Genomic DNA, 20,473 nt, shown 5'->3' with positions numbered 1-20,473 from the left:
GCTTGCCCACAGCCCAGCCCTGGCCCAGGGGCACAGCAGCCCTGGCTCCCAGCCCTCCATCCCCTGCCTGCCAGCCCTGCCTCCCCACGGGCGCTACAGGGACAGGGGCCGGGCAAGGCAATGACCTGAAAGTGCCAACTGCACTGAAAGCTGCCCTGCAGCCTGTGGCCTTCCAAACTGCTCTCCTGCCATGGCTCTGCATTGCTTTAGTGTGCTGCAGACAGCCCAAAAGGGAGCTTGTGCTTCCAGATTCATATTCAGCACAAGTAAGATTGCAGCTCACCTTGCAGAGACAGTGCTAAGCACAGGAGTTTATCCAATGAATCAACAGTGCAAAACAGGTATCCTGAATTTTTGTAATTTTCCTGGTACAGACCTCACCTAAAGACAGCTTTTCTTACATAAACATGAAAGTTCTCCATACTTACCACCATACACAAAAGTGAGCTCTGCTGCTCCCAATCACCATACACACAAGATTATTTGCAGCTTGGAGATGTCCAGATTTATTTACTTATATATTTTCCATAGGAACTGCTTTTTGCTGCACAGAAATATTTGCTTTCTTTTGCAGTGCTGTGCAAACTTTAGGTGGGGGGGAATTAGTACTAATTGTCACAGAACATGGAAACACAAGTTCTAAAGCAGGTTCTTCTCTTCAAACCAGTGCTGATGTTTGGGGGGGGGGGGGATTGTAGGGGGAAATTGGGGTTTTTGAAAACTGTATAATTTAAAGACCACAAAACCTGGCTGCTCTCTGCTTCATTTCTCACATTTGTGTAAAAGGAGGAGCAAATTCTACAGAGCATTTCACAGTAATTTTGGACACGTGGCAGTGACATGGACATCGTGTGGTGGGCAGCAGAGAACTGGACATAATATATTCATCCTATATCCATCCACCTGGTTATCACACCCAGCCCTGACCTGTTCCTACCACTGCACACACCTGTTCCCCCTGACACTGACAAATGCATGTAGAGACACCTCAAATTTCATCCATAAATATAAATCTAAGCTCTTGGTCCATCTGCATACACACTTTTCTCCTTGTTCCAGGGTTTTCTGCAACATCTGCAGCCACAAATGGATGCAAATCAAAACATTCTCATTATTTTTTGCAAACTCAGAGATGCCTGTGAGAACAGAGGTGGTGGGCAGGACCTGAGGAGCTCAAGCCTTCCCACTGTCCCTCTCATGTCAGAAATGCTGCTTCTTTTGGCTCCTCAGCTGGCTGGGAAACCTGTGCCAGTGTCTCATGACCATCACAGGGAAGAATTCCTTGCTAATATCCAATCTAAACCTGCTCTCTGTCAGTTTGAAGCCATTCCCCCTTGTTCTGTCACCCCAAGCCCTCTAAATCTCTCCATCTTTCTTGTTCTTTCCAGCTTCAACAGGACAAGTACCATTGGAAGCAATTTATCCAGAGGTTACCACACAAATAAACTGGAGTGAGACAGCCCTGAGCTGTCAGCTGCAGGCTGAGGAAATGGGCACAGCACTTTTCTCATAACCTTCATCATCATCATCCTTCTGCACATCCTCCCTGGTCAGGGCAAGGTGCACCCCTGAACTGCTGAGGCACTCCCCAGACTAACTGAACTGGAGAAATTAGGTTTTTTTTTTTTGGAAAATCTCCTTCCAAATGTGCCTCCTGAATCTTTCTGAAAATGCTTTTTCCCAGCATCAGACAAAAGATGAAGTCCTGCCCTAACTTCATCTGCAGTGACTTGGTGACTATGATGTATTGTAGTTATTTTAAAAGATGAACAGACAAAAACATTTAATTTAAAGTGTTCCTATAGGGGTAACACCTCAAGCAAGATGACTCTCGCTGAACTGTAGATTTATAGGATGATTAAAAAGGATAAAAGCCTTAGCAAACAGCTGTGAAAACTGTAGCTGTGCTCACTTGGCCTTCAGACTGCCCAAGAACATCGATAAGATGTTTAGTTACTGCATATTATTCCCTAAAAATACTTTCTCTGGGATACAGAGCATGCTCCAAGGCAAGAAACAAAGTGGAGAATTGACATCTGAGGACTAGCAAGGTAATAAATTGATGATAGTTTTGTTGCAGATCAATTGTAGCAGCACTTGCAGGACTCTGACTCAGGTTTTTCCCAGGGTGTACAGGGAGCAATGCAAGACAGGGGTCACGATGGGGACAGAGGACACTGCCTGTGTAAAGAGCTGGGTGGCATGTGGGACCTCCAAGAACAGAAAGTTTGTAAATGTTCCACAAACTCCACAGGCATTCACCTCCTCCAGTACTGCAGCAATAAAACAAATTTGTCTGGCATCAAGAGTCCAAGCACATAACAGCAGAGTATTCAAAATCTGCTGTGGATGAGCATGCAATTAGCTTTAGGAGATGCCAAGGGTAACCTGTGCTGTGTCCTGGGGGAGGGATAACCCTGCCATGCCAAACCACAAACACCCTGTAATTACCCAGCCACACCAGAGCACGGGCAGCACCCTGCAATTCAGTGGTCAGCAGTTACCCTGTCACTCAATGGAAGCTGCAGAATGTCTGTGGAATTTAAAATGCTGCTAAATATTGGTTTGGGGGCCAGATGAGTGAGAGGTGGAAGAGGAAGCAGAAATTTACATAAAATAAAGAAGTAATCTTTCACTTATCATTTTTGTATTGCAGTCACAGCAGGTAGGAAGCCACTGCTGAAAAAGTGAGGTGAACAGAGAAGCTAAAATTCAGATCTAGACTCTCTCAGAAGAGCTTGAAGTGGAACATTTATCCCTCTGCTCACAAGGACACTTCACCTCAGCACAGGAGGCAGGTTCCTGAGGCCACCCACCAGAAGGGTCACTTCTGCCTGCCAGGGTGGTGACCAACACACCCCTGGCCACAGCCTGGAGGGTGCTGGGGAAAGGACCATCCTCCAGGAAAACAAGAAGCCTCTCACCCAATAAACCCACATTGCTCCACGATGGGAACAGGCTGAAGACAAAGCTGCTCTGCCAAGGGACACCTGAAAATCCTGCTCTCTTTCCAGTAGGAAGGCTCCAACTGCGAATTAAAATTCAATTTGTAAAGAAACCAAGAATTAAATATGGGGTAAAAATGGAGATTATGCTAGATGACATTGCATATGAATGTCAGCTCTGTTCTAGGGTGTTTACAGGCAGGCTACAGCCTGCAATTTTAATTTGATCACAAAGTAGAAAATGAAAATGTTTCACTAACCAAGATGAATAGTATGACATTTGTCCTCCAGATTGGTGATGATTATTTGTGGAGATGAATAAACAGCAAAGTTAAGATGAAGTTTCAGTTTCCACAGGCAAGAGGGAAGCATAAATATAAAATTTTATCCCAATTTTCTAAATTGTTCCATAAATCACAAGTGGAAAGAATCCAAATGTGCAGACTTAGAAAACATATAAATGTTCCTGCTGACCATGTTTAACTTCCAGGATCTCAGCTGTACCAGGACTGAAACAGCTGCCAACATGTTTTACAAAACCTTTACAACCAGCCAGCCCAAACTCTGGCAGTTATTAGTAAATCTCCAGGAGGATTTAACAAAGACCTGAAAAGTTGTTTGTAGAAGAGAGAAGACAGAGGTAGATCTTGATCCAGTGTAGAACTATGAAATGCAGGTGCCAGCACAGCTTTGAGAAAAGAGTTTCTTAGAAGAAAGGATGATTTTGGACTTGGTTCTGTCTTCTGGGAAGAGCTGCAAGCCTCAGCTGTGCCTGTGGAGCTGGACCAGGAGCTCTGCACTGGGTGAGCCTCCAGCACTCAGCAGGAGCTCTCAGAAAGAACTCCTGACCCTTTTGGATACTGCTGCACTCTTCACCCAGGTGCACCAGCAGAGAGGAACATCTGGCTGCAGATGAAGGCTAAACAGCCCATGGGTACCACTGCTGTGGATTCATTCTGGCTGTGGAGCCAGAGTTGGAGCTGTTCTGTTCTCACCTATGCAGGGACAGACACCTGTGACCTGTGCAGGTACCTGTGCCACAGGAGACACCTGACAGCAGCTGCCACCAGTTTGTCTGTGGAGACACAGAGTCATGAGCACCTTGATGTGAAAGATGTTTTAGTAAGAGGATTTCATGACTCATCAGCCATGGGAATAACTCTCTGTTCTCATCTGCCAGGGCATTCCTCAGTTTCACTCAGCAATTGCAATCACTGTCCCCTCTGTTCACTGCCACTCATTCTCTGCAGTTTAAATTTCAGCTCATTTAAATGTTGCTTTAATGTCCCTCTATAAGGTTTTCTTCTCAGGTTAGTTGAAGCCTAAACAAAATTATCTCCTAACCTTGATCCATCAGCCTTATGTGTGGACAGCTGGGACAGACTGGGGGATCTCTGAGCTACTCTACTAATACAATTCCTAGTGAGTTTCTCTGCACCAGTCTGATAGAAAACAACAACAGTGTGAGTGTGACATGGGAAAAAAACCCATCTGTAACATTTTCTCTTCATTTTCAAGCAGTGGTGCAAATTTCCAGAAGGGCTGGCAGTAGGGACCTGCTCATATGTTTGGAACAGCAACATAAAGAAATATCACAAAAAAAGAAAAAAGAAAAAAGAAAAAAGAAAAAAGAAAAAAGAAAAAAGAAAAAAGAAAAAAGAAAAAAGAAAAAAGAGGAAAAGCTACCTAAATACACCTCATTTTCATCTTAATGGCTGCAGTGGTCTAGCAGGTGTTTTGGGCAGTCAGAGAAAAGCAAATCTCCAGATCTCCCTGTCAAAGAGACAAAGACAGCCTGAACTCCTGGAGAACATGGGGAGCTTTGCCTGAGCAAAATGTGAATAAGGGTTTAAACCAGGTAGGAAGCTGCTCCCAAAAGGAGGACACACATCATCTGGCATGATGCTGGACCATCTCCATCTGTGGCCCAAATTCAGTAAAATATCTGTCATATCTTTTCAGAACAGCACCTTCAATTTATCTCACTTTGCAGAGACTCCCACTCAGCCCTGGGATATACCTACTAAAACTCATTGTCATATTTAATATTCATATTAAAGAATCAGGAGGATCCAATCTAGGCCTGAAAACCTGAAATACCCCAAATACATTCAAAACAACACCAATATAGGTGTCCTTATTTAAGTATCTGTCAAATGCTGGCAGTGTTCTCAAAACATGAATCAGGACAGAGTTATTTTATTTCTAGTGGAAATGCCTGAACCTCATTTTTAATCTGTTTCAGCTTTTGACCTGTCAGAGCCCATATGGGATGAAGCATTGAGTGAATTATGGAACATCAGCAACTTCTACTGTGCCCTAATTATTGATCAAAGTAGAAGGCAAGCATTTGCAGGGTCCACACTTGAGTGAAATGCTTCTCCTACTCAGAAAAACAGCAAGTTCAGTGCAAATTTTTCTTCAGTGCTGCTGCTATCTGTATTACCCAACTGTGACCTGAAAGTGAAAACAGCTCTAAACACATATGAATCATCTTCTTATATGAATTTTATCCAAGTTCAGACAGGTAGCCTGGATTGTTAATCTGTTTTTACCTTACTATGCTGTGGTTAAAGCAGACTTGAGGTAAGGAAATGTACATGTGTCAGTTTTCAAGTTGGCGTTGTTCCTCCAACACGTGAATAAAATTAAAACAAATCTCAGTCCCATAAAAAGCTGGATTCTGCAAGCTGGGGGAAAAAAACCACATGCCATTTACTCCTGCCATTAATGCTCTCAAAAAGGCATTTTCCTGACATAAAACTCATTTTCACCCCTGTTTTGGTTTTGGAGCATGGCAGCAATAATGTTTAAGCCTGTTGGACAGCACCTCATGAAACGTGCTTAAATCAGCTCCATGGGGTGAGCATCCCACTGCTGGCTGCAGCCAGGGCCCTGACACCCAGGGCTTCCAAGAGGGAAGGAAACCCTTCAGCATCAGGTGAGAGATCAAAATAGAACATTTTGGGTTGTCATTTTAAAAACAGCTTGCTTGGATATTTGAGTCTGGCAGGATAAATCAATGGAGGTTTCAACTTCAGAAGCCAATTTGGAACAAAAGGCAATGTAAAAACACTGAGCTGTCCCCAGGGCCCCACAAAGTCCATTTGCATCTTGTTCTGTATGCTCCATGCAAGGGAGTGTAATTCCAGCACTTGCCAGCCATTAGCACGTGCTAATGAGACTCCTGCAATTGCCAGTTCAGGATGAGGACTGCAGGATTCCTCACGGAGCAGTGGGAGAAGGGTTCTGGCAATCAAGGAGCCATCCTGAAGAGGAGTTTCTCCTCTGGTTACCACTAATTAAAGCCTCTTTCTTGGCTCTTTTCAAAAAGCCTCTTTTTAAACCCACCATTTGTGGTGGGTCCAAGCAGCCAGCCTGGAGGCAGGATGGGTTTCAGGGACAGTCACAGAAGGGTCACAGGGAGGGTCACTGTTTTCCTGCATCTCCTTTCAGGTCAGTCCTTACCCAGATCAGGATCCCACTGATGCTGGGGCACAGATTGAATAATGACTCAGAAAAATTATCCACCTTGACCACCATGAGCCAGTTATATCTGTAAGTGAGACCTGTAGGAACTGGAAACTAGAAACTGGGAAGCACTAAGTGCAAAGGCTTTAGGGTATTTATACCCACTTTGCTTTAAAGGATGGGTCACTGTAGGCTCAATCCCATAGGCTGTCCAACCACCTCGGAGGGACAGGAACAGCTCTGTGTCCAGGAGGGACATGCTCTGATGCCCATTTGGCAGATTTATCCTGTATCCTGCTCGGCAGTGAGGTGTGGAAGCCCTGAGGCAGTGGCAGCCACCAGTGTGACCTCTGTGCCACAACTGCAAAGTGATTTCATTACAGTCACACCCTGGCTGTGATCTCCACCTTTGATTCAAGGAGACTCACGTCTCCCTGGCAGGAGTGCTGGGAGAATACCCAAATCCTGCCCTGCACAGGGAAAATACCCAAATCCTGCCCTGCACAGCACAGGGAAGATGGACATCTCCTGCCCTGCACAGCACAGGGGAAATACCCAAATCCTGCCCTGCCCATCACAATCCATGCCAGCGTAGCACTGCTGGCAGCCCCAGCTCCACACACAGCACAGGCTCATCTCACACAGCACACCCACCACATAAACTCGGGCCTCGTTTGCATTTTGCCTGGAAAGAGCAAGCAGCACCCAGCTCAGTCAGAAATGAAAGCAGAGCCCATCCCAACAAACGGGGAGGTGAGAGCCCCAGTTCTGCTCTTGGACACATCACAGCTCCTCTTGGGACCAAGCAGAGCTGGGAGCGCACAAGATGGGAAGAGGGCTCTTGGAGAACAGAAGAACCTGCTTTAAGGACATGACACAGAGCTACAACAACAAGGAGAGAGAGAAGTAGAAAGAGACATACTGGAGAAGCTGACCATTGCGAAATGCTGACACCGGTCTCCTGTGAATTCGATCGGACACCTACCGGAAGAGAGAAAACCAGAAAGAGAGAAACAAGATAGCAAAATGACACCCGAACAGGCTGAAGTGAGGCCCCTGCTGATCCCTTCCACGGCTCCTGTCTGTCTGCTTTCAGCCTTCACCCTTACCTGCAGCCCTAAGCCCTGCCCAAAGCTGACACCAAGAGCCATCCCTGACTAGACCACTCTACATCCACCGCTGTGCCCGGGAGGTTTTAAGTAGTGTGGTGCATTTTTTGTCTTCAAACATACTTTGCCCAGGATCTGGCATGTACAATCGCAAAGGCAGTTTCTCCAAACATCTCTGTCCGAAGAATCCATTTGGACATCTGGAGGGGAAAAGGGGAGAAATCACAGAACATGTCTGGCACAGTTTTTGAGGCTAAGGTCAGAAATAAAAAGTGCATTGTGATGAATGGAAAAAATAAAGGCTTTACATGCGTATTTACTCTTTGCTTTAACCAGGCACCTGCAACATCAATGTTCCAGCTCTGGTTTAGGCCTGGGTCTTCAAGCAGGCAGCCAAACCCCTCCTGCTCTGTCCTGCTCTGCCTGCCTCCTTCCTTCTCACCTGCTAGTAGCAGCAGCTGGCAGGAAGACTGAGATGGGCTGGATGCTACTTTCAGAGACTCCATGGAGCTGCTCTGTAGATGGCAAGAGGCACCAAAAGCAGTGAGCAGCTGCTCGGGCGACAGCGAGCACTGGGTGTGGAAAGCATCCCCGCTCTGACCCCAGAAACACCCACGGGGTGATCACAGGCTGGTTAGAGAGAAAGCACGTGCAGAGTCTCTGTGTTAACAGAGGAAGGGACAGAGAAGAAGGCTGAGCAAAATGTGAGAAGGGGTCTCACATGCTGTCCAGGGTGAGGCTCTCTCAGGCTGTCCTGGCCTGGGTCACCTGTTGGGCTGAGATGTGCCAGCTCACGGGCACCAGCTGCACATTCACAGTGCTCGGGGGGCAGGGCAGTGCCCTGCAGTCAAGGCCACCAGGCACTGCCACCAGCCCATGAGCAGCTCCCCAGAGCACTCCCCAGCTGAGCCAGGCTTGGGGAGCACAGGGCTTTGGGCAGGGGTGCAGCAGCAGCTGCAGAAGCACCCAGGGCGAGTAGCACCTGCAGCCTCTGCACCGCAGCTGCAGGCGAGCCTGGGAAGAGATGGGAGCCCAGCCTGCCCTGGTCAGACACTTCTCCTCCCTCCTTCACTTCACAGCTTTTCTTCTGGATATTCCTTGGATAGTCTTGCACAGCATCCTAGTTTTCTTGAAGTCCCAGCTCTCACCTCCCTGTCCCACAACTCCTTCCCTTCTCAGCAGACCTCTCTTTCCTCTAAGCTTAAGAGGACTTTGTCTTTATAGCATTTTAACATCTGTTTTCCAACTTTTTGTGAGCAGAACTGCAGGCTCTGCACCTGGTACACATCAAATCTTCCTCACTCTCCGATGCCACCCACAAGATCTCACTGTCCCACAGTGATCTGCAAGTGGTCAACAAGGAAGGGACTGAAAGGCGCCTCAGTAAAACACAGATGAATCAGAGGCCAAGACCGATGTCGGTGGCTCAGTTCCTGGCCAGGCCACTGCAAAGGACAGCAAGAGGTCAGAGCAGCCACAGCACAGGGTCAGGTAAACTGCTGCCAACCTCTGCATCTGCTGGGGTGGGGTGGGGCAGCTCCAGGTCCAGGTCCAGGTCCAGGTCCAGGCTCCATGCAGAAAACCTTGACTTTAAGCAGCTGCTCTTCATCATGGACATACACTGATCTGGCTTTGGCACTTGATTTCTTGCTGGATTTCAGTGCAGTTTGTGTGAGCCTGGGCTGTGCAAAAAAACCTGCTGCACCCTCACTGCCCATCATCAAATGTGGGTCAGCACCTTGGTTTTTGGGACCTGGGCTCACATCTCTGAGTGGGATTGTGTTGGGCTTTTTGGGCACCCCAAACTGCTCATGGAGAACATTAGGGCATGGCTGTACATGAGGCTGCACTGAGCTCTCCAGTCATACACTTCAGTTTCTCAGTATCCAAGTCACGTCTGAAACTGAAAATTGAACTCCCTGGTGAGACAAATATCTTGGAAAAATTTTTCTCATTCTTGGATATTCTTCTTGGGGCACAGGAAAGGGAGATGTACCAGCCACACCAAGCCAGCTCCCAAGGAAAGCTCAGCCCAAGAGGTGATCATCACACCTGGGGCCTATTGAACTTCCCTGCAATGAAGCAGAGGCAGCTGGTGCTGGGAAGTGAAGAAAATGCCCCATTGTCAATCAAAAAGCACAAACCTGAGGCACTGGGTGGCACAGACTCACAAAGAGAGCCCCAGGGAAGTAGGACTGCAGAAATACTTCAGAGACTGCACTGGGGCTTGAGCAAGGAATCCAAAAGAGAAGGTTTCTTCCCAATCTTTTTTGAAGTTTATTCATCATCTCTGATAGAGTCAGGAACTTATTCACAGAATCTTCAAGGGAATCCAGCTTAGCTTGCAACGTGCCTCCCATCTGTCTGGGATCTGAGATTTCCTGGATGTTGTGAGCACACCAAAGGGCCTCAAGGGAGCTGCTGAATGAAGAAATTGTCCCATCCACCCCAAAAAGGGGTGTTTTGTCAGAAAGGAGCTAAAACTATCTCAGGTGCACATCTGCAAGAGGTCAGCCAAGGCTGGGACCCCAGTGTGACTGAGGTTGCATTGCCATCAAGGAAAGACTGGAAATAATGGGAGAACTGGGGGAAGGAAATAAAAGCCCAAAGAAAGGAATTGGTAAGAAGTGAAAACAAAAAGGTGTAAAGGAAGCTTTGATGCCATGACAGCTGCCACATAGCCCATCTTCAGATCTCTGCAGTCAGGCAAGCGTGGGTGGGGAGAAGAGCTCTCAAGACAGAAGGCAGCAGACAACTTCCTTCTCTGTGTCTAGGACAGCTCAGGCTTTTCATCTTTAGTTACTCCATGATTCAGCACTGGGAAAAGTGACAGAATAAAAGCTTCCCCTGAACAAGAGCACCTTCTGTCACCTCTCAAGCTTGTGTACCAGCTGTCAAGACAATGTGCCACCCCTGCATACCTGGCTTCTGCTTCCTCATAAGTTGGCTGCAGGCAGAAGCAGTGACCAGAAGGCCTCTGAGAGCATGCAGTGCTTTTTGTTCCTTTTTTTTTCAAAATCTGTCTCCAGCTTCTAGACTGCTGAAGATGATTTATTATTTATTACTGTGGCCCCAGATGTGACTTCAAAAAAAGAAATTTCCAGCGTGCTTGGCACATGGGTCTCCCGGTCTGGGCAGGAAGAGCAGTGGAGATCATCCCTGCTGCATTAAAATCTGCTGCCTGTGGTGAGGGCAGCTCTTCTGCAGTCAGGGATTCACCTGAAAGTAAAGGCTCACTGAAGCTGAGAGCTGTGAGCTGCTCTTTGATCATGGCATCCTTCTTCCTGCCCCTTTGACTCAAGAGGTCCTGGATGGCTGTCCCAGCAAAACCAAGTCTCTCCTGCTTTGGAAAACTCTTGCAGGGACTTCACAGATGGTGGCCTGTCCTGCAAGTGTCACCTTTGGACTCACAGAAGCACAATGGGTCTCTCCCCAAAGGCCAAGGGAAGGGGACAAGAGTAGGAATGGGGAAGGTCAATCTCTTGCAGACAGCACCTTGTCCCCTCTGTAGCCTGAGTGGAGATTCCCAAAACTGCCCTTGCTTAATTCCATCTCTCTGTGTCTAATTGCTACCTCTGAAAATTACTTGCAAATGCCATTGATAAAACCAGTCAGGGATTTTTCTGTCCAGATTCTGTTTTCTATTATTGCTGGAAAATATCCCATTATTTTAGTTTTGACCTAAAGACCTTTTTTTTTTTTTTTTTAACAACCCCATTTTGAAAACATCTGCAAAATTCTGCTCTTGGGTTCAGGATGAATTGAAGTGAGATATTTACATGGTAACAAAAATGCAGTAAGATGATCAGTCAAATAAAGCATCTCAAAAAGTACAAACCAAAATAGTTTGAATGACTCATTTCTATGATGTTTGCTGGGTACTTATTTTTGAAAGTTGAGGAATTTTGACATTTTGCCCTGTATCAGGACAGGGCAATAATTATTGTTAATTATTATTTGCTACTTTTAATTCATTGTCATAGTCTTCCTGCTGGAAGCAAAGCTTTTTCTGTCCAGCTGTTGCTCTAAATCTTGCAAGGGTAGGCACATTTCCTTTGCACCCCCAGATCTTAATTAAAATATGCCAAATTCGATAGGTCTCATAAATCAATCCATGCTACAGAAAAATGTGAATGAGCAGGTGCTTCAAAATGATGTGATAAAGACAAGCTGTAGCAGAAGGACACAATGCACTGAAGTAAGCAAATGGAAAAAAAAAAAAAATGTTTCAAGCACGCTGCTTTTTTGTAGGAAGGGCTGAAAAAGAAGACAGTTCTGTCATTGTCCCCTGACCAGTCCCAGATGATCAGGCTCTGCAGAGCAGCAAAAGGCTGGGCTCCACAAAATCACTGATGGGGAGAAGAGAAACCAACCAGAATAAACACAAAGGCCTTCTCCAGAGCAGCTAATCAAGGCATGTTTGCTGCAGAGGGGAGTCCAGAGCTCATAGACACCCAGGCGGGGCTCAGGGATGGCAGCAGTGTGGCTGCAGCTGCAGGACCTGCACTGATTCCTGCCCTGAGCTCTGCTGCCTGTACTGAGCTCTGCTGCCTGCCCTGAGCTCTGCTGCCTGTCATGAGCTCTGCTGCCTGCCCTGAGCTCTGCTGCCTGCACTGAGCTCTGCTGCCTGCCCTCAGCTCTGCTGCCTGCACTGAGCTCTGCTGCCTGCACCAAGCTCTGCTGCCTGCAATGAGCTCTGCTGCCTGCCCTGAGCTCTGCTGCCTGCGCTGAGCTCTGCTGCCTGCGCTGAGCTCTGCTACCTGTGCTGAGCTCTGCTGCCTGCGCTGAGCTCTGCTGCCTGCCATGAGCTCTGCTGCCTGCCCTGAGCTCTGCTGCCTGCCCTGAGCTCTGCTGCCTGTGCTGAGCTCTGCTGCCTGTGCTGAGCTCTGCTGCCTGCCCTGAGCTCTGCTGCCTGCCCTGAGCTCTGCTGCCTGCACTGAGCTCTGCTGCCTGTCATGAGCTCTGCTGCCTGCATTCAGCTCTGCTGCCTGCCCTGAGCTCTGCTGCCTGCCCTGAGCTCTGCTGCCTGCACCAAGCTCTGCTGCCTGTGCTGAGCTCTGCTGCCTGTGCTGAGCTCTGCTGCCTGTGCTGAGCTCTGCTGCCTGCGCTGAGCTCTGCTGCCTGCATTCAGCTCTGCTGCCTGCCCTGAGCTCTGCTGCCTGTGCTGAGCTCTGCTGCCTGTCATGAGCTCTGCTGCCTGCACCAAGCTCTGCTGCCTGTGCTGAGCTCTGCTGCCTGCCCTGAGCTCTGCTGCCTGCACTGAGCTCTGCTGCCTGCCCTGAGCTCTGCTGCCTGTGCTGAGCTCTGCTGCCTGCCCTGAGCTCTGCTGCCTGTGCTGAGCTCTGCTGCCTGTCATGAGCTCTGCTGCCTGCCCTGAGCTCTGCTGCCTGCCCTGAGCTCTGCTGCCTGCATTCAGCTCTGCTGCCTGCGCTGAGCTCTGCTGCCTGCACTGAGCTCTGCTGCCTGTGCTGAGCTCTGCTGCCTGCACCAAGCTCTGCTGCCTGTGCTGAGCTCTGCTGCCTGCCCTGAGCTCTGCTGCCTGCAATGAGCTCTGCTGCCTGCCCTGAGCTCTGCTGCCTGCACTGAGCTCTGCTGCCTGCCCTGAGCTCTGCTGCCTGCCCTGAGCTCTGCTGCCTGCACCAAGCTCTGCTGCCTGCCCTGAGCTCTGCTGCTGCAGGACCAGCTCCCCCTATCCGATGGCCCCAGGCTGTGACACAGTCACACAGCACCAAGAACGAGGCACAGACGGGCCAGTGGAACCTGAAGAGGTGCCCGATCTCATTGCCCAAGATAAACAGCATACAAAACCCATGGGGCGAGTCCTGGCTGGCTCAGGGGTTTTGGAACAGGATGTGGAGATTTTCACCCCTGGCTCTTCGTTTCCAAGGACGTTGCAACACCTCCCCACAGGACAGCTTGTACATTTGTGGCACAGGGACGTCCTTGTGCTGTGCACTGAGCAGCTGGTGCTGACCAAATGCCACTGGGAGGGTGGAACAGCTCCGGATGCCACAGGGCAGCTGAGCAAACAGTGCTGCCAGGAGCCACAGCCATTCAGGAGCCCATACAGGGATAGTCACACCTTTGGATGGTGCTCTGGGAAAGCACAGGGGAGCTGGCAGTGTGGCCAACCCTCCAGAATGATCTTTCTCCTTTCCTGGGAAAATCTGCAGGAAACAATGCACTTGGTGGAGGTGAACATGGGATTTTGAGAATTGGTGACTTGGATTCATCAATTAATTTTAAAATGATGTGATATTTTCTCCTTCTGCTTTGTTTTGTTTTTTATTCTCTCCTTGACTTTCACTTTTTGCCTGAGGTTCTCCAGGCCTCTGACTTGCCTCCCCCATGTCAGGTAGAGCTGTCATCCCAAACCCAGAGAGTCTGTTTATCTGTCAGCATTTGCAAATCCTTCAGCCCGGTTCTTGCCACAACTGGTCCAACATGATGTGGGGATGTTGTTTTGTAATGCTCTTCATATCTGCTGATCCCACACAAGATCCTGGCCCAGGGCAGATCACCCTGATCCCACTGACCACACAAGAGAGATGTGAAGAGCATTTTAGTGGGCAGAGAAGGCTCTGCAGTGATGAGACCTGACTTGCTTGCTTTGTTTGGCTGGGAAGACCCCAACTGTACCTAATGTGTGCCAAGATCTAATTGGGAAAAAGAGCATTTCTGCTCTTTGGATAGCACAACCCAATGGGGCACCCAGCAATAAAAGATTAGAGCAGCCTCCAAGTGCTCCAAGTTGTGCCAAGGACTCACTGGGCTCCAGGATGGAGGCAGATCCAAGAGCAGAGGCTGCCAGTCATCCCAACACTCTATTTAATGGGAGACAACAAACCAGGCACCCTTGTTGTGTGTCCCAGCCCAACTCAAGGCTTGGAGTTGGTATGCATCCTCTTGGTGGCACCTCAATGTGCTCTACTCAAACCTGTCACTGCCCTGGAGTGCAGATCCTAAGACCTCTCTGAGCAAAATGATCTGGAGAAGGGTCAAGAAATTCTTCCAGAGAAGAAGAGAAGATCCTGGGGCTTTTTAACTTACAAGGGCTGCTGAGTCAGTTCTGTCTGTGTGTGGCTCTGTTATTTCCCAGGTTTATTAGGAAAATTTGCAGAAGAGTTGAGGCAGGTCCCATTTCTCCCATCTAACCAGACCAGGTGGTCTGTTTGCAGAGTCAGGATAACAGCACAGATTGCTTTATGTTCAGCTTTCCTTTGACACCAGCATGTGTAGAATTTACTTCAGATTAAGGACAAAATTATGGAAGAACACAATCCAGAAAGACACAATTTCTGGAGCAGATCCAAGTCCATTCTGGGCTCTTCCTCAGTGAAGAAAATGCTTTGTCCAAGGTCTATCTGAAGTGTATTGAAAAGGGAGAGAGGAAGTGAGATTACAAGTAAATATTTTGTTCCTCAGGATTTAAAAGACCAGGAGGAGCATGTTTCTGGGAAGCCTGTTATAAAATAATAATAAAAGGCCAGCTGCCAATTTAGGAGATATTTGTTGCAAATCAAGCATGAACCACATCAGGAGAAGAAATTATTTGAGAACTCATCTGCTGTTTTTGGTCCAGACTGCCAGGGGGAACATCTACAGGAAGGATTTCCTGTGCTTCTGGACAGCTGCAGGAATAGAACCCACTCCAAGAAGCTGACCACAGGAGTGGCAGGCAGTGAGCAAGAACACTCCAAAATTCTGGTAGCTGGTATTGGAAAGGCTGGTAATTCCACATGGGTCTTGAGGGGTAGAATCCCCTGAGCATTCAGAGAGGGAGGGCTGCAAGCTGGCACAGGGTGATCCCCCCACGGCCCTGCTGGCTCTGGAAGAGTGACATGGAAACAGCACATGGACATGTGTTGTTCCTGGCTGGAGCTGCTCACATGGCTCTTGCTGATCTTCAAAGCATTTGAAGAGGTTGTGAGCAGAACCTGGTCATCTGTTCATGCTCCTGGCTTAGAGGCACAGTGGGGCTGGAGAGCCAAGGCTGCTGCTGCAGAGATCAGAAATGAACTTTGAAGCCTGTATATTTGCCTCTTCTCCTTTCTTTTCCTGCATCTTTCACAAACCACAGCAGCAGATCTTCTGTCTTGGTGCAGCATCTTCCATTCATCAACATCTTCCCCAAAAATCACCCTTGTCACTGGGAGAGCCATTTTATGGGAAACACTCTTCAGTTCAAATGCTTCTGCATCCCTGGATAACTATTATCCTCCAGAATCCAAAAACTCTAAAATTACACCACTTCAAAAGGCAGCTTTTCTTATCTTCAGTCAAGATTTAATGATAAAAATGAACATCCAGAGATCTGCTCAAGCAGTAAGATCAGAAATGACTGTGCTGTGTGGAAGGCACTTGGGTCCCCTGGGTTCCTGTGAACATGGAGCCACCTTTGCTGGCAGTGGAGCAGTGACAGTGCAGACCTCCCCAGCATCTCCTGGGTAACACTTTCCTGCCCTTCCACACACTCCTGTTCAGTTCCCATCTGGTTTCAGCAATTGGTACCTTGGAACTCATCAGAAAAGGATAACATTTTACCATCTGCAAAGTGAGGAATTCAGGCTTTCAAATGGCATGAAATAATTAGGTCTGTTTGGTGTGGCACATAAATCTTAATGGAATCCATCACTGAGCGTTCCCTCTGTTCATCAGCTGTCAGAGCAGCCTGGCTGTTTCTTCATGAGGCTGGAATTACTTTGGTTAAAACAGTCTGTCTGCTGAAGATGTTTGGCAACTACCACAGTATCCTTCATTAGGAAAAAGTGACTTTTATGTATGCTAGGAGTTTAGGTAACTCTTCTTGTGGTTAGAAATTGATCCCATTTGAATCTTGATCTGGATTTAAGTTCTTCCCAAAACAAATAGCCTTGAAATCTGTGCCACATTGCTTACAGATATTGATTCATACACTCCTCCAGACTTCCAGGGTGCAGCCCTTTCCAGAGTGGAAAGACTGGAATTTCTGGGGTATCCTGGGCTACAGCTACCCCAGAATGGTGGCTGTGACTTTACCCATCACTTGAGGCTTCCCCTGGTTTCCTGTTGGGAACACTGACAAGATGAGCCCATGGTGCCACCAAGAAGCCAATGGCAGTGACAACTCCACTGGAGCACAGGGCTGTGTGGACAAGGGCTGCTCCCACTCCACACACATGGGAAATGTGGAAGCCACAGCTTCTGGTTTCTGTCCTACCCAGCTCTTTCTGTGTCTAAGGGACAAGTCTGGGAGAACTGGGAGATGCTCCTTCCACCACAGCTGACCCTGCATTGGAAAGCAAGAGCACAAGAGCTCAGCAGGATGTGTTTCCATGCTTCCACATGGCCTTTTCTGCTGCTCCCTGCTGAAACAAAGGAGTACTGGGAGAAGGGAGGAGCTGTGCTCAGTGTGATCCAGTCCACAGGCTTCCCACGAGGGGCTCAGGTGGGTTCTTCAAGGCCTGAGGAGCTGAGGCACCTGAAGAGCATCACATCCTGCAGAGCTGCAGTGCTGACATCCACAGATGTAAACACCTTTGGCTGTGTGTCTCCACTGGGAGGTCTCTGGGTTCCCAAGGGAGACAATTGTCAGCTCTGGGCTTCTCCAAGCTGGGCAGTGATGCCTGGGTGGAGGATTCCATCTGCCCAGTGAGTGCACACTCAGGGCAGCACCTCCTGCTCGCTGTGCAGGAGCCCAGGGGCAGGCACAGGTGAGCCCTGGGTACCTCACCTCCAGCACTGGCAAGCAGACTGCTCAGCTTATCCACAGGCACTATCAGACTGGGGGTGAGGTGTGAGATGCTATTGGCATTTCTGGCCCTGAACCAGGAGTGAAAAAGTCTCACATCCCATTCCAATTCCCTCAGGCTGTGCAGCCCCACTTCAAACTCTTCAAAGCTCATTTTAAGGATAACTTAGTACACATCTCTGGTTTTTCTTGCAGGTTTGAAGGGGGAAACAAGCATCCCACAGTGGCCACAAAGCTGCACAGAGAGGGAAAGAGCTGGGGGTTAACCCTGGGCCATGAGATCCAGGAGAGGTCGGGGCAGGTCTCAGGGAGGGACCCCTCCAGCCAAGGGAGAGGAAGGAGGCTGTGCTCTGAAAGTTCCCCTGACTGGAGAACAGGACCTGTCAGCTCAGGGAGAGCAAATTCCCCTGAAGCTGCAGAGGAGAAAGGGGAGAAAGGGAAAAGAAACAGCCAGGACAAACATATTCTTGGAGGGAGAAAAGCCAGGAAAAGTGAACAGTGACACGCACACAAAAAAGGAAAATACGAGTTCTTGCCCCCTCCCCACCCCTGCCCCTCGAGTGCCCCTTTCTGAACCTGCACAGCTCAAACTGCAATTGCCAGGAGAATTTCAGAGCTCCCCCCCCTCTGGCAGTTGCACAAAGGTCTTCTCTCCCTCAGCCAAGAAATTTCCATATTGACACAAGAACTCCACTCACTTACTTGCACGACAGCTGATTAATCCCCTCGATGTAGTAGCACACCCCTCCATTGACACAATAGGACTTGGCTGTTTCGTTGCATTTTCTGGCGTGCCCGGACCAGGAGGAGAGAGTTGTGGTTACTGCAAGGGGAAACAAAAACACACACAAAAAGGATATATTGTTATTTCCTTTGTTGGGCAATGCTGCTTCCTTAGATGATTTTCTATGAGTTCATTTGCCAAAGTAAAACCCCCAGAGCTACAAACCTTAGCCTGTTCCTTCAGAGCCACCTTCAGGTCCCAGGGCTGCAGCTTGGCCCTTCCTTTCCCAGCAGAAGGGGCCAAGTGAGTGAGGAGTTCAAGACTCATCTTCCTCTAAGCTGCCAGCATGTGGCACAAGGTCATTTTTTTGGCAAGCTGTTGGGAAGTGCCCCTTTCCCACTGTCCTTGCCCCTCCCTCGTGCTCGGAATGCTGTGCCAGCAGGAGGTCAGGAAGGAGCTGCAGAGCCACAGTGATGTGCTGCCCCCAGAGCCAGAGGTGCTGCAGGTGACTTTGCATCGCTCCACACCTCTGCCAGAGTTCTCAGAGCAGGTCTGGCAAAACCAAGAGCAGCTCCATCTGTGCCTCCCCTATCCTGAACTTTCCTCTCTCCTGCCACAGCTGGGCTGCCCCACAGACCCAGCAGAAATGAAGTCAGCCAGCCCCAGCTCGTGCTTTGAGGGAGGCAGCCAGCATGACTCAAGTTTCTTGGGATACAGGTGCTTTTCCAAATCTAAACTTCTTTCTAGAGAAAAGCTTTCCAGTCCTGTAAGTGACAAGAAAACCTGAAGGGAGTCTGCAGAATTTCACTGTAATTCCTGCCTCTGGGAGACTCTGATAGGCTTACAGCCCAAAGCAGAATCTCCAAAGGTAAAACAAAGGCTTCTAGGAAAGAAAAAATCAGCTGTTAGAGCACTGATACAGGTTACAGAAGGTGAGCAGCTCTGGGCACTAAAAAGCATGGGTTTCTTACAACTGAATCTTAACCTCATTAAAAATAGTTCCCTTTCCTGGATTACCCACCTTGCTCAGACCCTATCACAGTTACACCCCCAGCAGTGTGGCTACTGACTACTTTACAGCACCTTTTATGCTGCAGTCAAGGCTCCTGAGGAGATGTTCTCCTCCATCCTGTTTTCCAAAGCATGGACAAGCCTCGTGAAGAGGTTAGTGACACCATCACTGAAACTCCTCACTGACACAGGATTCAGGGAAGAAAACTCGAACCAGAGGCAGGCAGGAGCCAGTCAGAGCCACGGGAGGAGCAGCAGGGCAATCCATGGCCTGTCCCAGAGGGAGCAGGGCTGCTCCCCCCCTCCTGGGCAGCCCCTGTGCTCATTCCAAACTTCGGGGGCTCCGAGGCTGCAGCCAGAGCCAAGGGCTGCATTCCCAGCTCCAGCTCCAGCCCAGCACTGCTGGGAACATCTGGGCTCCCCCAGGCCAAGCACCTTGTGAAGCCTCTCACTTGTGGGTGATGCTTGACACACGAGCAACAATGACAAGTCTGCTCTGGCTGTCACACTTTTGGGACTCTGTGCACGTCTGGGGTCCGTGCCTCTCTGCAGAGGAGATTCCCACTGGGCTGTGCCCAGCTGGAGAAGCCCTCCCTGTCACCTGTGCATGGCTCACTGCTCAGTTTGGTCAAATCCATGTGCTGTCCCACTGTCCTCCATCCCCAGAAGGAAGTGGATGCCTCCCTCTGACTGGCAGGCTGGGACTGTGCATAGAGCAGAGCTATTTCCATGCTTTGCCTTGAATAACCACTGCCTCTGGCTCTGGCTTTTCACAGTTATCCAGGGCACAGCAAGTTGTCCCAAAGTGCTCTGCTAACAAGACATGGAAAACACTCCAGCAGAGACCCAAAATGCTCCCAGCCCTGGCCAGCAGCTGCTCCCCAAGGGCACGTCCTGGCAGCCAGCTGGGAGCCAAATGTGGACAGCAGTGTGCACACACCGGGTGTTGGAGCAGAGGATGGCTTGGCCAAGCCTCCAGTGAAACTCTTTCAAAAATCTGAATCCCACACTTCTGCAGGAACATCAGCACACCCTCCCAGTTAAGATTAATGGTAACTAAAAGCCAAAGCCATTATGAGTCTGTGTAATTTATCTGGGGAATGCAGACTCATTATACAGACAAGACTTTATAATTTATACCTTTACAAGATAGCAGCACATTTCTGCTCAGGAAAGGAGAGCTGTGGGTCTCTGATAAGTGTGGATCTCTGTAAGTGAGATCAGGGAGCACTGAAACTCCATCAGCCAAAGAGCTGGTGCAAATTGAAGGGCAGGTGGATGAAGAACAAGCACAGGCTGCAGGGAGCTGTCACCCCTGCAACCATCAAATACACCGCTTGGTAGCCAGCAAAACAATCCATCTAGCAAGGTCTCACATCATAAACCCTACAAGGAATGATTTTGGGGCAAACCTTGCCACATCAAGAGAGGGGCAGAGAGGTTGAACTGAAAACAGAGCCCAGAAACCTCCCTGTGGGAAACA

General features: G+C 48.9%; 1 protein-coding gene across 4 annotated transcripts in view; it reads right to left on the bottom strand.

Annotated features, from left to right (window-relative positions):
* The window catches only part of NRG2 (neuregulin 2), an 81,107-nt gene that overhangs the window by 11,969 nt on the left and 48,665 nt on the right, over positions 1-20,473 (bottom strand). For all 4 annotated transcript variants that reach the window (XM_056502499.1, XM_056502500.1, XM_056502501.1 and 1 more), the window contains 2 exons: positions 17,958-18,078; positions 7,649-7,725 (listed from right to left, as the gene is read on the bottom strand). In XM_056502499.1, coding sequence (XP_056358474.1) covers positions 7,649-7,725; positions 17,958-18,078 — 198 coding nt within the window. The remainder of the gene's footprint in view (positions 1-7,648; positions 7,726-17,957; positions 18,079-20,473) is intronic.

Source organism: Oenanthe melanoleuca, chromosome 13 (genome assembly GCF_029582105.1).
Source record: "Oenanthe melanoleuca isolate GR-GAL-2019-014 chromosome 13, OMel1.0, whole genome shotgun sequence".
NCBI lineage: Eukaryota > Metazoa > Chordata > Aves > Passeriformes > Muscicapidae > Oenanthe > Oenanthe melanoleuca.
The sequence above is the reverse complement of the archived record's forward strand: the minus strand, read 5'-3'. Positions and strand labels throughout refer to the sequence as shown.